Genomic DNA, 17,742 nt, shown 5'->3' on the forward strand with positions numbered 1-17,742 from the left:
GTTGCACCACTTTTGCTTCCAGGTTCCTGACCTGGAATTTTTTCTAACACTGGGATTGCCACACTAGTAACATTAACAGCCAAATTCTTAGCTTTCAAAATTCATCATAACAAGTAGACATCAACAAGAGTTCAAAGAACCAGCATTTGAAACTAGTTATATTACTAATTAAAATACACGGTGATTTTTGTTTATTTATAAGATGAAGGACAAATCAAAACATGCTGCAGAAAATGTCAAATTTGACAATTTCCTAATGACGTTAGATGTGAAAACTCAAGTTAAAGTTTTGTGCAGATTAAATTCATTTCCCAGTTTATGAGAGACCCTAGACCTACCACTGAATTTAAAGGTTAAAAATCACACAACGCCAGGTTATAGTCCAACAGATTTATTTGGAAGCGCTAGCTTTCGGAGCGCCACTCCTTCATCAGATGGTTGTGGAGTATAAGGTCATAAGATACAGAATTTATAGCAAAAGATTACAGTGTAATGCAACTGAAATGAAATGGACATCGTGAATTAAAAACCTCATGTACAAATGGCACTGTAAGAAGAGAGGGCATTTTCTGAGTGAAGGATTTTTTTCAGGAATTTAACTGTATAGGATTTGGAGTCCATTAGTTCAGTTGGTTACATGACTGCCATGTAGTTCAGAATAACACCAACAGTGTGGATAGGTTGCCATTCCAGTTCATGTAGACTTGGGATTGGCCTCCTCACCCTGCACCTAAGTGTGAAATGCAATGGCAAACTATGGCTGGAAAAAGCTTCTCTTTCAGTCATCCATGGGATGTGGGTATTGCTGATGAAGCATTTACTGCCTATCCCTATGTGCCATTGAGAAAGGGGTGGGAAGTTGTCTTCTCAAACCACTTCCATCTATTTACCAAGAAAACAGTTCAGGGTGAAATAAAACAAAGAATTGTGGATGCGGAAAAATCTAAAACAAAAACAAATTGCTGGAGGAATTCAGCAAGTCTGACAGCATCTCCAGGAGAAATCAGTGTCAATAGTTTGGGTTCAGTAACCCCTTCTCAGAAAACTGCATTTGAAACATTGACTCTGTTTTCTCTCCACAGATGCTGCTAGACCTGCTGAGTTTCTCCAGCAATTTCTGTTTTTGTTTCAGCTCAAGATGAAACATCGGTAGGCATTGAGCTCAAGACCTGCTTTCAGGAAGAGAATGCAAGATGTGACTTCATTGTATAGAAATTCCTATTCTTCCTGCTTAAGTGTTGATCATGGACTCTCAAATGTGTGAGAAATTTCAATTTGTGAATCAAACTGAATTCAGTTTCTCAAAACTGCTGTGGACGGCAGTCCACTCTTTCAAAAAGCCAGCACAGGCAAGACATGGGCTGAATGGCCTCCAACGATGCTGTTTATTTAAACTCATTTTATCAGGGTATTAATCCAGATCAAGAACACTAATTCTGCAGCATAACTACTACTATACTTGATCCTGATTTATGCACGGCAATTCTTTTCAATCTTTGTGCAATGTCTTTACATTTTATCTGTGAAACAGTTGATTTACTACATGTCCGAGCAATTACATAGCCAATCAAAACTGTGTTGTGAATCCTTTGCCTCAGCTCTGATTTAATCTATTTCTTCATTACCAACAAATTTGACAGGCTTGAAATTGGCTTCAACACACAGGTCATCCAAATAGATTATGTCGAAATATTAGACTCCAGAGAGAGGGAAATAAAAATCAGTGTTTGCTCTTGAAATCTCTACTCTGTGACTTCTACTGTGAAAGAGTGTGTGAGTGGAGAGTAGATTTAATGATGGCACAGATGTTTCCAATCAAAGCCCTGTATATTCTTTGATGGGTTGTGAATGGCATTTATTTCTTGAACCAATCTTGAATTAGGGGAGGTGATGTCTTTGTAGCATTATCACTGGACCTGTTAGTCCAGAGACCCAGGGATGTTTCAGAGACTTGGGTTCTTGATGGTGGAATTTGAATTTGTCTAAATGAAAACTGGAACTAAGAGTCTAATGATGACCATGGAATTATCAGGAAAAGCCACCCAGTTCACTAAGGCCCTTTACCTGGCATCCAGCGTCTGCAGACCTCACTTTCTCCTCCTTTACCTGGCATCCTGACCTGGTCTGGCTGACGTGAATCCAGACACACAGCAATGTGTTGACTCTTAACTGGCCTTTGGGATAGGTAATGAATGCTGGTCCAGCCAGTGACATCCTCATCCTGTGAATGATTGTTTTGAAAAGTGGAATGCTGGACTGTTTCAGGCTTGATTAAGAATCAGCTAGATTGTCTGGAGTCACTGCACCATGCAAGAATGGCAGATTTCCTTTCCTCACCAACATCGGTGAACCTGTTAGGATTTTTAATGACCATCAATGCTAATTTCAGGGTGACTGCTATAGACACAAGCTTTCAGTTCCAATTTCCTTCTGTTAATTATATTTAAATTCCACTAGCTGCTGCAGTGGGATTTGAATGTGCATTGCCAGAACATTAGTGTGGGTCTTTAATTTACAAGCCTGTGATATTAGCACTACAACACCATCTTTACTGATGGGGCAAGCTACTACAGATTACTGACAGGGAGACAGTAAGGAAGTCTCAATCACAGACTCCTGAACCCAATGGACTCTTACCCAGTATATCAAGAGAGGTGTGAGAACATTCAATGGTCTGTACAGTATAAAGAAAACAAATTGACAAAATACATCTGATTTTTACTTGAACTTCTTTCCAGCAAATATTTTTGTGAAACAAATGATACAAGTTAGAAAGTTTCTTAAATAATAGCATAAACCAATCATTTACATAGCTGCACTGATTTTATTGGACACTTGCAGTAAAGCAATTTGAATCCATATTAAGTTTTAGAATCTGGAAGCTGTAATGATAGCTATCCTCCGGTGAAAGATTTCAGGTGAAATTGTACAAGATGAAGGTGTTAAAGTGCAGAGATGTAATAATGTGTTCCTTTTATGAAGAATTGTACAGTTACTTTATTATAATACATCAAATTAGATTACTTACAGTGTGGAAATAGGCCCTTCGGCCCAACAAGTCCACACCGACCCACCGAAGCGCAACCCACTGTTTTATTTACTGACACCTATGGGACCAGGAGTGTGCTGGTTGATCAAATATTCTGGATAATCAAGAGGTCCACATAATCAATATAAAAACACACTAAGTAATAGAAACATAATGCAGGGGGTGTACACATCACTGTTATGCATTATTTACAGCATAAATCACTTTATATAAGTGATTAATTATACAACTTTGCCTTAAATAAAGCATTGAGATGCAGATCAGGCTTGATCATATTAAATGGCGGAACAGGCTCAAAGGGCTGAATGGCCTACTCCTGCTCTAGTTTATACTTCTATGTGAGGAATTTGTTGCAATCTAACATTTTTTATTTAGTCAAATGGCTTTTCTTAACTTGCCAAAACTAAGAAAAAAAGCAACTAAAACAGAAATTGCTGGAAAAGCTCAGCAGGTCTGGCAGCATCTGTGGAGAGAAATCAAAGTGAACATTTCGAGTCTCATAAGCCTTTCTCAGAGCCCCATTCACTCTGAGCTTTTCCAGCAGTTTCTGTTTTGTTTCAGATTTACAGCATTCGCAGTTCTTTTGGTTTTAATTAATTTAAAAAAAGCAATCTGAATATTACAGTAATGCTTCCTAACCCTCTAGCATCATTTTCATAGAAAAGAAGCAAGAACACAGAAAAATGTTGTGAAAGAGTCATATTGGACGAAACATTAACTTACTTTCTCTCTCTGTCGATGCAACTAGACCTGCTGAGTTTCTCCGGCACTTTTTGTTTTTATTTTAGATTTCCAGCAACTGCATTATTTTGTTTTAGTAGCTGAACACAGATAATCTTCTGTTAGGACATTAATAGAGACCATAGATCTCATACAGGAAAGCAGAGGACTGTCAGAATGTTACACAGAATAACAGCTGCTTTGCAGAGTGTTACAAAGAATAACCATTGAACTGGAACACGTGACAGGGAATATCCATTAGCTTGAAATATGTCACAGATAATAACAGTTAGCCTGATGTGTGTTACCGAGAATAACAGTTGCTTGGGCTCCCTGACAGTGTGAATATTTAGCATGGAATGCCTTTTGCTGCTGTTGTGACAAATTACTACAACCAAATTTCAGACCATTGGAGTCCCTTCCACTTAAAGTTTAATGTGTCATCTACCCAAACGTGAATTCTAACAAGTAGAAGGCTCCAGCATTCAGTATTTGCTGCATTCTCAGAAGATTCAGATAAAATTGTGAACTTTAACAGCTTTTAGAATATTTCAAAGCCCAGCCCCACGGAGCCATCTTCAATTCATGGCATTCTGTCTATTAGGTTTTAATTTATTGTTTCCAGTTGTTTTCTGCTTCCCTGCTTCTTTGGTGTGAATGAGCATGTATCTACCATCTGTTTCTGCCTCAGATATTCTGGCAGCACAGACAAATGTTAACATTTGCACGGGTAGAGCTAGTTACCATCATTGGTATGGCACAATGATTCCAGAGTTACTGTGTGCAGCTTTACCTCAGATTTAATAGTAAATGTGTTGTGTAAAGTTGAAGACAATTAAAATATAGATGACGTACTTTTAATTTATGTATTTGAGAAAATTGCATGGCAAAAAGACCTAACAATATATTGCTCTTGTTGTCACCTTTTGTAGCACCATCCATGCCAGCATATGATTATGACGCACCACTGAACCAGACTGACAGCACAGTGACTGTTCTGCTGAAGCCTGCTCAGAGCAGAGGAGCCCCAGTCAGGTAGATTAATTGAGATGATATCTTTCACTGGGAATTGTCTTTGTTTCTTATCTTCAATATGGACAAGGGGACTGGGCGGGGATGGGGGCGGCGAGAGATTTCATAACATGTTGTCAAGCGTGCTAATCTGATTAATGCAGTGCCTCAGAATGCTTGCGGTGTGTGTTTTTGACATGAATCAACTGCTTCATGTTCATGTCGGGTAACTTGTCCTGGAGTTTGACAAAGCTTTGAATCAGCCTCAAAGGATTCCTGCAAAGGTAAAGGTCTTATGTTGAAGCTTGATGTCTGTAATATGGGCCACAGAAACGTAACAATAGTAATCCAGGGACGTGTCCCTATCTCCAGAGCTAAGGTAATGTATTTGATGGGCACCGTCCAGTGGGTATTCATGTCTGGGGAAAGGGAGGTGTGCATCAGAGAGGGAATGCTGTCGGTCTTGATGGACAGCCTGTTAAATTCTCTGCGCTTTCTCAAAGTTCAAAAACTCTCCACCTAATGACCAACTTAAAGGCTGCCTTCCATGCCCCAGCTTCAACTTTGAGCAGTTGAAGGACTACAGGAAGCCCAGCCAGGCTGTTCTTGGGTGGGAAGGTGGGGAGGCACCTCCTCACATCAGGTTCACTAATGTCCGTTAGGGAAAGAAACTGCTGTCCTTACCCTCTCTGACCAACAGGGGACTCCAGACCTATGGCAATGTGGTTGACTCACAATTGCCCTCTCAGCAATCAGGGACAGGCAATAAATGCTGCCAGTGATGCTCTTATCCCGGTGAATGAATTACAAGGAATTTTTTTAAAGTCCCAGTAGTAGCCACCATTCCCAGCAGAGCTGCCACCCACTCAGAAAACTCTCTGAGTTCAAGTATTGCCTCCAGTTAGTTAATGCCCCTCGGAGTGTCAATTCTTTTTGTATTCAGTTGAGAGATATGGGAACTTCAGTCAGGGCAGGCATAATTGACAGATACGAGGTCTCTGCCAACTTTGTGGACAGTTAGTTCAAATCTGACCTTGACTCCTTGGGAAATTGGAATCATAATCAGATTCCCCTGAAAGTCTATTCGGATCACCGATGCCCTTCAAGGTGGGAAATTTGCCAAAATTACTTGGCCTATGGGTGCCTCAAGGCTCACAGCTATGTAGTTGACTCAACCTCTCTCTGAAATGGCCAAGCAAGTCATTCACTTGTTTGGAAAGAGGCACAGCAATCCCTTCTCAAGGGGAAGTTAAGGGCTGACAGTAAATACTGACCTTGCTGACAATGCCCACTTGCTGCAGGCATTTGTAACCCATTTAGGAGAGCTGACATTTATCAGCAGCCTGACAATCAGCTGACGGCTGGTCTCTTTGGGTTGAGTGCTGTGGAATAAACATCTGCAGCTTAAAATCCCTTGTGATTGAAATTGCACTATTATCATTCTTGATGAAGGACTTTTGCACAAAGTCGATTCTCCTGTTCCTTGGATGCTGCCTGACCTGCTGTTCTTTCCCAGCACCACACTCTCGACTATTATTATAGAATGCCTACAGTGTGGAAGGAGGCCACTCGGCCCATCGGGTTCACACCGACCCTCTGAATAACTTCCCACCCAGACTACCCTCCCATCCCTGTAAACCTGCACTTCCCATCGCTCACCCCTCTAGCCTCCCCCCGGACAGTATTCGCAATTCAGCATGGTGAATCTGCCTAACTTGCACATCTTCGGACTGTGGGAGGAAACCAGAGCACCCGGAGAAAACCCACGCAGACACGAGGAGAATGTGCAAACTCCACACGTATAGTCGCCTGAGATTAGAATTGAACCTTGGTTCATGGCATTGTGAGGCAGCAGTGCTAACCACCGTGCCACCATGCTATTACCTAATTGGTAGCTGCCACACTGCATATTTTTGGCACCCCCCCCCCCCCCCCCCCCCCCCAAGGCTTTGAGAAAGTTCTTGAATTTGCTGATCTTAGTTGAGTAAAATATGAGCTCACCAATAAAATGTGCAAATTTGGAAATTCTCAGACGTTATAATTTAGTGCTGACTAAAACAAGTGATACAGATATTGCTTAATGTTATTGTTCTGCTCACAACCATTAGTTGATGACAGCTACTATTTAAATAATGAAATGTGTGTCCATTTTAAAGTCTATACCTTGTCAAAGATTTTCCTTGTGTCGATATTTGAATAGCAAATGGCATTGAAATTCTGTAGAGAATAGGCGATGATTAATTCCTCCAGTTCTGTAAATTCCTTCTCGGCTTGCTTCCTGAGCTTCCCAGTAATATGCAGGCACACACAGCTTTCTAACTATCTCTTAAGGCCATTTTTTTAAATTGCTGTAATTATTTCAGAAAGTATCATGTGAGGGGTTAGATGCACACATCTCAGAAAGGAGGTAAATTAGTCTGTAAATCAATATGTACTCCTCTCACTCATCTCCTAGCAACCTGCTCATAACTATTATTGGCACTGGCTATCTCCTTGAAACTTCAGTCATTACTTTGATGATGTCTCAGGAACTTGCTAAATGTTGACCAGGAAAGAATTGACGTTACACGTAGACTTAATCCAGGGGATCTTTTCCTTAATGCATTCTGCCCCCAGATTGCACAGGCATCAGTTGTTATGTTACTGGATACCCAGTGTTGTGCACCGATTAACCATCATGAACAATTAGTCAGTCCCAGGGTAACCTCAATTTCCCCAGTCTCTGAAGGTATGAAATGAACTGACCAGGCCATACAAAACTTTCAAGAAAACAATCTCTCTTGCAGGAAGTCAACTATATAAATGTATATATTTATATAAATATAGTTGTACCTTTATTCACAAAAGAAGACTTTTGCTTGATCTTAATATATTTTTGGTGATGGTGCCATGAATGTTTGGACTGTGGGCATACACTATGACATCATGGACATGTTTTTAAAAGAAAAAGGATGGGTAGTATTGGATAGGGACTGAATACGATGCACATGAGTCCCAAAGGTGATTGTGTTCTTTATATCCCAGGATTACCCATTGAGTTCCTCCAGAATTCTTTGTAATTCTTTCAGATTTCCAGCATTCGCACTGTTTGGTTTTTGTTTTAGAAGTCCACTCGGTGCCAGATCTCGTTTTTCAGAACCCAGCCTGAATCAAGTTGGCCAGATCCCTGGGTTGGGCCTGGAGCTGCAATTTGGATGTCAGGAAGCATGGCATCCAAAGCAGCCAAGTCAGTGGGAACTCTAGGCTGCGTCAAGTGGGACAGGTGAGGAACATAAGAACTAGGAGCAGGAGTAGGCCATCTGGCCCTTTGAGCTTGCTCTGCCATTCAATAAGATCATGGCTGATCTTTCTCGTCGACTTATATTCCCAGTCACCATCACCCCAAATTCCCTTATTGTTCAAAAATCTATCTTTGCCATAAAAACATCCGAGAAAAGGGAGGTCCAAAGCATTGTTGTGTGGCCCAGAATAGCACACCTTCTTTTGGACGTTAAGGATGCCTGAAATAAAATTTTAAAACATACACACCTTGGCATCTTGTGACCCATATTCAAGTCATAGTAGGTCTGGCCTGAAAGGCTAAGTGTCACTGAGACATTCCCCCATTCAGACTCCAATTTAAACAAAACTATATGATCCATGTTAGGTAGATATACTATTATCCATGCCATTGGATTTTGTGACATCAAAAGGCATTTGATAACAAGCCACACAAGCTTAAGAGTTTATAGAGTTGCAAGTGACACGTGAGCATGGATGGAGGATTGCTTGATGTACAAAAGCAGAGAATAGGGACAAATGGGCCACATTAAAGTTGAGTGTATGGTGCTGTGGAAAAGCACAGCTGGTCAGGCAGCATCCAAGGAGAATCAATGTTTCAGGCATAACCCGTTCATGAGGCTTGTTCGTGATGCAGGGCTTATGCCTGAATCGTCGATTCTCCTGATCCTCGGATACTGACTGACCCACTGTGCTTTTCCAGCGCCACACTCTCAACTCTGATCTCCAGCATTGGCAGTCCTCACTTTTTCCACATTAACGTTGGCAGGATATGACTTGAGAAGCGCTGGAAGGATCAGTGCTGGGACCTCAGGTATTTATAATCCATATTGTTGACTTACATAAAAAGAGCAATGTATCTAAATTTATTGACGATTCAAGGCTAGGTTGAAGGTGCACCACAAGAGGAATGTAAGGAGATTGCAAGAAATACAGTTCTGTTAAATGAGTGGGCAGCAAGTTAGTCAATGAAGTGAAATATGGGGAAATATGAGCTGATTCATTTTGCTCGTAAGAATAGGAAAACAGAACTTTTTTTTCAAAGGCGTGAAATGTAATTATTAACCTTCAACAGATTTGCAACTATTTGCACAGGGAACATGGAGTTAGTTACAACAAACAATTTGGAAGGCAAGTAGCAAGTTTATTGCCGTTCATTGCAAGGTGCTTGCAGTGCAAGAATAAATAAGTATTTTCACAAGCATACAGGGCTTTGGTAAGAAAACACCTGTATGTAATTTTTGTCTGGATGTTTTTTGATGGATATACTTGCTTTGGCAACAGTACAACGAGTGTTCACTAAATCAGTCCTGGGAATGAAAGAATTATTCAGTGATGAGAGACTAAGTAAACTGAATTTATACTCCTTTGAACTTAGAGGAATTACATTGAAACACACAAGGTTCTTAAGGATCTAGACAAGGTAGATACTAAAAGATTGCTCCCTGGGCTGGAGAATCTAAAGCAATGGGGTACAGTTGCAGGATTAGGGGATCTGGGGGATTCAGGACTGAGGTGAGAAATTTCTTCACTCAAAGGATTCTGAATCTTTGGAATCCTCTACTCTCCAGGGTTGTGGAAACTTCAACACTGAATGAATTTTAGATTTAACATTTCTTTTTGTGTCTGAGCCTCTCAATTAAGGACCACATTATAATGATGCTGATGTTTAATGCATTGCAGCATATAATGGATTCCCCTGTCATTTCAACAAAGAAACAAAGACAAGTTTGCAACCCAGATTGATGTCGTCTCACATGTGATCTTCGACCAAGTCTCAATTTGCATAAGAGATTGCAGGTTCTGCATATGAACTTGGGGTGTTGGAGCCATTGGTTTTGCAAAACCCTCATTCGTCCTGCAGCAATGTGCCTCTGTTTTGCTCAAATGTTAACATTGCTTGAATGAAAAGCTTCTTCATTTGGTTCTGTCAAAGGTAGTCACAGAGTTTTGCAACACGGAAAGACGTCATTCGGTCCATCATCTCACTCTGTTCATTAAGCGTCTATCTAGTCCAGTCTCATTTTCTAACACTTGGTCCATAGCTCTGTATGCTGTGGCATTTCAAGTGTTCCTCTAAATATTTCATAACTCATGAGATAGTTCTCATCTCTACCACCCACAATCTCTGGGTGAAAATATTCTTCCTTAAATCTCCTATAAGCCTCCTGTCCCTCACCTTAAATCCATGCTCTCTGCTGATTGATCCCTCTACAAAGGGGAAATGTTTATTCCTACCTACCCTGCCTGTGTCACTTGTAATTTTGTACGCCTCAATCAGATTCCCACTTGGCCTTCTCTGTTTTTAGGAAAATAATCCCTCTTCATAGCTGAAACACTTCAATGTAGGCAATATGGTGGATCTCCTCCACATCCTCTCTCGTGCAATCACATCCTTCTAATAATGTGGTGATTGTACTGTGGCTGAATACACATCTTTTACAGCTCCATCTTAACCTACTCTTGTGTTCAATGCATTGACTAATGAAGGTAAGTATTCCATATTCCTTCCTAACTACCTAATGTACATGTCCTGTGGCCTTCACTATGGATCTATGAATGGACACAGCAAGGTCCCTGTGATTCTCTTAGGATTCCGTACTTCCTAAGGTCCTATTATTTAACACGTTGAGGTTTTGGTTAAGAAAAAGAAGGAAGCATATGTCAGGTACAGACAGGACAGATCGATTGAATCCTGAGAAGAGTATTAATGCAGTAGGAGTATACTTAATAGGGAAATCAGGAGGGCAAAAAGAGGACATGAGATAGCTTTGGCAAATAGAGTTAAGGATAATCCAAAGCGTTTTTACAAATACATTAAGGACAAAAGGGTAATTAGGGAGAGAATTGGGCCCCTCAAAGATCAGCAAGCCAGCCTATGTGTGGGGCCACTGGAGATGGGTGAAATACTAAACAAGTATTTTGCATCAGTGTTTACTGTGGAGAAGGACATGGAAGATATAGAATGTGGAGAAATAGATGGAGATATCATGATTAATGTCCATATTACAGAGGACGAGGTGCTGGATGTTTTGAAATGCATTAAAAGTGGATAAATCCCCAGGGTCTGATCAGGCGTACCCTAGAACTCTGTGGGAAGCTAAGGAAGTGATTGCTGGGCCCCTTGCTGAGATATTTGTATCATCGATAGTCACAGGTGAGGTGCTGGAAGACTGGAGGTTGGCTAACGTGGTGCCACTGTTTAAGAAAGGTGGTAAGGACAAGCCAGGGAACTATAGACCAGTGAGCCTAACAGCAGTGTTGGGTAAGTTGTTGGAGGGAATCCTGAGGGACAGGATGTACATGTATTTGGAAAGGGAAGGACTGATTAGGGATTGTCAACATGGTTTCGTGCGTGGGAAATCATGTCTCACAAACTTGATTGAGTTTTTGAGGAAGTAACAAAGAGGATTGATGAGGGCAGAGTGGTAGATGTGATCTATGTGGACTTTAGTAAGGCGTTCGACAAGGTTCCCCATGGAAGACTGGTTAGCAAGGTTAGATCTCATGGAATACAGGGAGAACTAGCTATTTGGATACAGAACTGATTCGAAGATAGAAGACAGAGGGTGGTGGTGGTGGTGGAGAGTTATTTTTCAGAATGGAGGCCACAAGGATCGGTGCTGGGTCCACTGCTTTTCACTGTTTATGTAAATGATTTGGATGTGAACATAAGAGGTATAGTTAGTTAAGTTTGAAGAGACACCAAAATTGGAAGTGTCATGGACAGTGAAGAAGGTTACCTCAGATTACAAAAGGATCTTGATCAGATGGGCTAATGGGCTGAGAAGTGGCAGATGGAGTTTAATTTAGATAAATGTGAGGTGCTGCATTTTGGGAAAGCAAATCTTAGCAGGACTTATACACTTAATGGTAAGGTCCGAGGGAGTGTTGCTGAACAAAGAGACCTTGGAGTGCAGGTTCATAGTTCCTTGAAAGTGGAGTCGCAGGTAGATAGGATAGTGAAGAAGGCATTTGCTATGCTTTCCTTTACTGGTCAGTGGATGGTTTGGAGTTGGGAGGTCATGTTGTGATTGTACAGGACTTTGGTTAGGCCACTTTTGGAATATTGCATGCAATTCTGGTCTCTTTCCTATTGGGAGGATGTTGTGAAACTTGAAAAAGTTCAGAAAAGATTTACAAGGATATTGCCAGGGTTGGAGGATTTGAGCTATGGGGAAAGGCTGAATAGTCTGGGGCTGTTTTCCCTGGAGCGTCAGAGGCTGAGGGGGTCACCTTGTACAGGTTTATAAAATCATGAGGGGAATGGATAGGGTAAATAGAGAAAGCCTTTTATCTGGGGTGGCAGAGTCCAGAACTAGAGGGCATAGGTTTAGGGTGAGAGGGGAAAGATATGAAAGGGACCTAAGGGGAAACTTTTTCATGCAGATTGTTGTGCATGTATGGAATGAGCTGACAGAGGATGTGGTGGAGGCTGGGACAATTACAGCATTTAAAAGGCATCTGGATGGGTATGCGAATAGGGAAGGTTTAGAGGGATATGGGCTGACTGCTGGCAAATGCAACTAGATTAGGTTAGGATATCTGGTCTGCATGGACGAGTTGGATTGAAGGGTCTGTTTCTGCGCTGTATATCTCTATAACTCTATGTGCTCCTTTGCCTTGTCAGTTCTCCCAAAGTATTTTACCTCCCAGTTTTCAAGATTAAATTCCATTTGCCACTGTTCAGTCCACCTGACTAGCCTGTCTATATTATCCTGTAGTCTAAGGCTCTTTTTGTTGCTATTTACAATACCACCAATTTTCATGCTATCTGCGAGCATACTGATCAAACTTCCTGCATTCATCTCTGGATCATTAAGCCCGACAGTGTGCCCCTGGGTAATATGCATCCAGTCACCAAAGCAAGTTTTGTCTACCACATGCTGCTTTCTGCACCCAAGCCAATTTTGGATCCAAATTGCCAAATTGCCCTGGATCCCATGGGCTCTTACTGTCTTAGCCAGTCATGCGAGATCTTGTCAAAGTATTTCAGATGTCCATGTAGATGATAACAACTATGCTATCTCATCTACATATTTGGACACATCCCTGAAAGCTTAGTATTGGCACCGTTGACAAAAATTATTTTTTATGGTTATGTGGAGGTGGCTATGTTGTGGGAAACGTGCTTTCCAATTCGATGTGCATTAGATAATTAGACAAGTAGAAAACATTATCTAAAATAGCAATTGGCAGCCACAAGGCAGAATTCAATTGATTCATTTACCCTGTGGAAAGCAAACATTAGGTTATCATTAACACTGAACTGAACTGAATTTGACATTGATTTATGGATTTAGTGCTGTATTTGGTAGTAATCTGCTTAGGAAATACATTTGTTAAGAGGTATATGCATGAGTTATTTCACTCCTTACGATATACTTCAGGATGTGACATTTTATGAAAGTATGCTTTTTAAATCTGGTGTGTTACCTTGCAAATTATGATTATTTCATGGTCTGATCACTCACTTCTTCATTCAGATGTTAGGATAAGCCTTATGTCTATAAATTGAGCAATACTCATAATCATGGATCCGCTATCATAATCAATCTTTATCACTTGTGTTCAAATTCCACCCTGCCATTTTAATATTCTCCAATCTTTTAGCCTCCCAAGAACATAATTTCACAGGTTGCAGATGACATAGCAAAATGGCAAAAGATTTGGACAATTATGAGGGAACTTAAGGAAGACAAAGACAGATTCATAAAATGGGGAGATGTATGATCTATGAAATTTAATGCAGAAACATGAGATGTTATGTGTTAGGAAAAACTAGGAGAGATAATAGAAACTAAATATAATTTGTTAAAGTCATTTCAAGAACAGCAGATTCTGGGGATATAGATACATGTATTTTTGTGTGTGGCAAGTTGAGTTAAGAAGATGTTTGGCTTTCTAGCTACAGTTTTAAAGTACAAAAGTACTTTAAATATCCCTCTAAACACTTTCTATTCATGTACCTATTCAGATGCCTTTTAAATGTTGTGATTGTACCAGCTTCCACCACTTCTTCTGCCAGCTCATTTCAATATGCACCATCATCTGCTGAAAAGGTTGCCCCTTAGATCCCTTTTAAATCTTTCCTCTCTCATCTTAAGCCATGCCCTCTGGTTTTGGACTCCCCTACCCTGGAGAAAAGATCTTGACTATTCACTCTATCTGTGCCCCTCATGATTTTATAAACCTCTATAAGGTCAGTCCTCAGCTTCAACCTCTCCCTCTTGCTCAAACCCTCCAACCCTGGCACCATCCTTGTAAATTTTTTCTGAACCCTTTGATTAGGCTCCAGGCTTTTGTTTAATGCATTCCTGGGTATGAGCATCAACGACAAGATTTATTACGCATCACCAATCACGCATGAGGAAGTAGCGGTGAGCTGCCATCTTGAAATGTTGCAGTCTATGAGGTGTACATATACGCACGGTGCTCTCATGAAAGGAAGTACTAGGATTTTGATCCAATGACAGTTCCAAGGGAGAATGTTGTGTGTTTTAGTGGGGAACTTGCAGGTAGTGCTGTTACCATGCATCTGTTGCTCTCTTTCTTCTTATAGTACAGGTCATAGATTTGAAATGTACAGTTGAAGGAATCTTTACGAATTACTGCAGGGCATCTTATCGATTGTACACACTGCTATCACTGAGCATCAGTGGTGCAGGGAATAAATGTTAAAGGTGGTGGATGGGTGCCAGTCAAGTGGACTACTTTGTGTTGGATGATGCTGGGCTTCTTAAGTGTTGATAGACTATAGTATTGCAGGCAAGTGGGGAGTATTCCATCACACTCCTGATTTGTGACTCATAGTTGGTGGATAGTGATAGGAGAGTCAGAAGGTGAGTTACTCACTGCACAATTCCTAGCCTCTGCCCTGCCCTTGAAGCCACAGTGTTTATAATTGATCATGGCTGATATGTATCTCAATCCCATTCTCCTTGTAACCTTTGATCCCCTGACCAATCAAGAGCCTACCTATCTCTGCCTGGAATACACTCAATATGTTCATCTCTACAACCCTCTGCAGCAATGAGTCCCAAAGATTAACCACCCTCTGACTGAAAAAGTTCCTCCTCATATCAGTCCAAAAGGGTTGTCCCTCACTGAAGCTGTGTCCACAGGTACTAGCCTCCCAGTACTGCAAACATCTTCTCCATGTCCACTCTATCCAGGCTTTTCAGTATTCTGTAAGTTTCACTCAGGTCCCCCCTCATATTTCTAAATTCCATCGAGTGCAAACCCAGAGTCCTCAACCACTCTTCATATGACTAGTCCTTCGTCCATGGGATCATTCTTCTGAATCTCATCTGGACCCCCTCCAAAACCAGCACATTCGTCCTTAGATATGGGTCTCAAAACTGCTCACAATATTCCAAATGCAGTCTGACCAGAGCCTTATACAGCCTCAACTGTACATCTCCGTTTTTGTATACCAGCCCTGCTAAACTGAATAGCATCATCGCATTTACCATCCTAATCACCAGCTGAACCTGTATATTAACCTTGAGGGAATCCTGAACAAGGGCTCCTAAGTCTCTTTGTGGTTCAGATTTCTTTCCCCATTTAGAAAATAGTCTGTGCCTTTTTTCTTCCTACTAAACTGCATAACCTCACTCCATTGTATTTCATCTGCCACTTCTTTGCCCACTCTCTTAACCTGTCCTAGTCCTTCTACAGCCTCCTCATTTCCCTAACACATACACATCCCTCCACTTATCTTTGTGTTATCTGCAAACTTAGCAACAATGCCTTCAGTTCCTTCATCCAGATTGTCAATATGTAGCATGAATAGTTGCAGTCTGATATCAGTGGTCAGCATATTACTGGGAAAATGTCTGAAGGACAGGATTAATCAACACTTGGAAAGGCAGGGATTGATCAGGGATAGTCAACATGGATTTGTTAGAGGGAGATCCTGTCAGATCAATTCAACTGAGGTTTTTGAAAAGGTAACTGAATATCTTGAGGGTGTACTGTTGATGTGGTTCACATGGACTTCAATAGGACCTTTGACAAGGTCCCATATGGAAGTCTAGTCCAAATTGGATCCCATGGGATCCAAGGCAAGTTGGCAAACTGGATCCAAAATTGGCTTACAAATAGGAGAAGGGTAATGATGGAGGGCTGATTTTGTGATTAGAAGTCTGTGATCAGTGGTGTATTGGAGGGATCAGTACTTGTCCTCTTGCTGTTTGTGCTGTACATTAATGACTTGGATATGAATGTACAAGTTATAATTAGTAAGCTTGAAGCTGACATGAAAGTTGGTGGTGTTGTTAATAGTGAGGACGATGGTCTCATGCTACAGCCTGTTATTGATAAGCTGGCAAATTAGGCAGAGCAATGGCAGATGGAATTTCTTGGTAAGTGCATGGTGATACATTTTGGAAGCTCTGATAAGGGAAGAATGTACACAATGAATGGTACGTCCCTAAGGAGTGCTGAGGAACAAAATGACCTTGGTGTAGAAGTCCAGAGATCCCTGGAGGTGTTAACACGGAGACAGAGTCGTGAAGAAGGCTGATGTGATACTTGCCTTCATTAGCTGGGTCCAGAATATAGGAGCGAAGAAGTCTTGTTACAACTTTATAAAGCATTTGTTAGACCACAGAATACTCTGTGCAGTTCTGGTCCCCACACTATATGAAGGACAGGTTGGCGCTGGAGAGGGGGCACGATAGCGACTTGTCAGGAATGCTGCCTGCGATGCGCAGTCTCAGTTATGAGGAGAGATTGGATGGGCTGGATTTGTTTTCCTTGGAGCAGCATAGGCTGAGGGATGGGATCTGATTGAGGGATACTCAATTATGAGAGGCATAGCTAGTGTAAATGGTGATTTCTCCGACCCCCCCAACCCCCCCCAATGGCAGATATGTCTAAGCATAGAGAGCATAAGTTTAATGTCAGGAGTAAGTGGTTTTGAGGAGATCTGAGGAAAAATGTTCTCATCCAGAGGTGGTAGAAATATGGAATGCACTGCCTGAGAAGGTGGGTGGAGGCAAGTACTCATGCAGCATTTAAGAAGAATCAGGATGAACATATAAAATGTCAGGTCATAGTAGGCTATGGACCAAATGCAGGGAAATGGGATTGGTGTGGCCTGGTGTATTATGGTTGGCATTGACATGGTGAGCCACAGGGCCTGTTTCTGTGCTGACTCTCTGAATTAGTTGAGCAAATGTTATTGGTTTTTACTTCTGGAAAGTGTAATATACCCCAAAAAAATCCACGAGCTCCTCTATTAATAACCTCCTCCTCAGTAGAATTGCATTGTTACTGAACTGGTAATTCTGGCCTGATGACCTGAGACATGTGGCAAATATTTGTCGTGGTGGTGAGGCTCTCTGCTACTGAGATGAAATTTTGCAAAGCTCAGCTCCAGTCAGGTTTACTTGCGCAGTTCTGGGCTAAGGCCTCGGGTGGTCAGAATTTGCCCATGTGAAGGCCTTAATTGGCACTGGGTTTGAACGATTGACCATTGACCTTTCCGCCCAGGATTTAATTTGGTGGGATGGAAAGGTGTTGAGGTTCACGTAATCCACCATCCCTCCTGATTAATTGCCTGCCACCTCTAAGAGCATAACTTTCCACCTGTAAGTTCAATTCTCACCACGACAGCTGGAGGTGGGGAGAGGTGGAATTTAAAATCAGTTATTTAATCAGTTCTGAATAACATGCTA

General features: G+C 41.4%; 1 protein-coding gene across 7 annotated transcripts in view; it reads left to right on the forward strand.

Annotated features, from left to right (window-relative positions):
• Positions 1-17,742, forward strand: part of LOC122548881 (receptor-type tyrosine-protein phosphatase mu) — a 903,264-nt gene that overhangs the window by 581,162 nt on the left and 304,360 nt on the right. For all 7 annotated transcript variants that reach the window (XM_087986678.1, XM_087986679.1, XM_087986680.1 and 4 more), the window contains exon 11: positions 4,702-4,804. In XM_087986678.1, coding sequence (XP_087842804.1) covers positions 4,702-4,804 — 103 coding nt within the window. The remainder of the gene's footprint in view (positions 1-4,701; positions 4,805-17,742) is intronic.

Source organism: Chiloscyllium plagiosum, unplaced genomic scaffold (assembly GCF_037043375.1).
Source record: "Chiloscyllium plagiosum isolate Xiang-an unplaced genomic scaffold, Cpla_swu_hap1 HiC_scaffold_4, whole genome shotgun sequence".
Lineage (NCBI taxonomy): Eukaryota > Metazoa > Chordata > Chondrichthyes > Orectolobiformes > Hemiscylliidae > Chiloscyllium > Chiloscyllium plagiosum.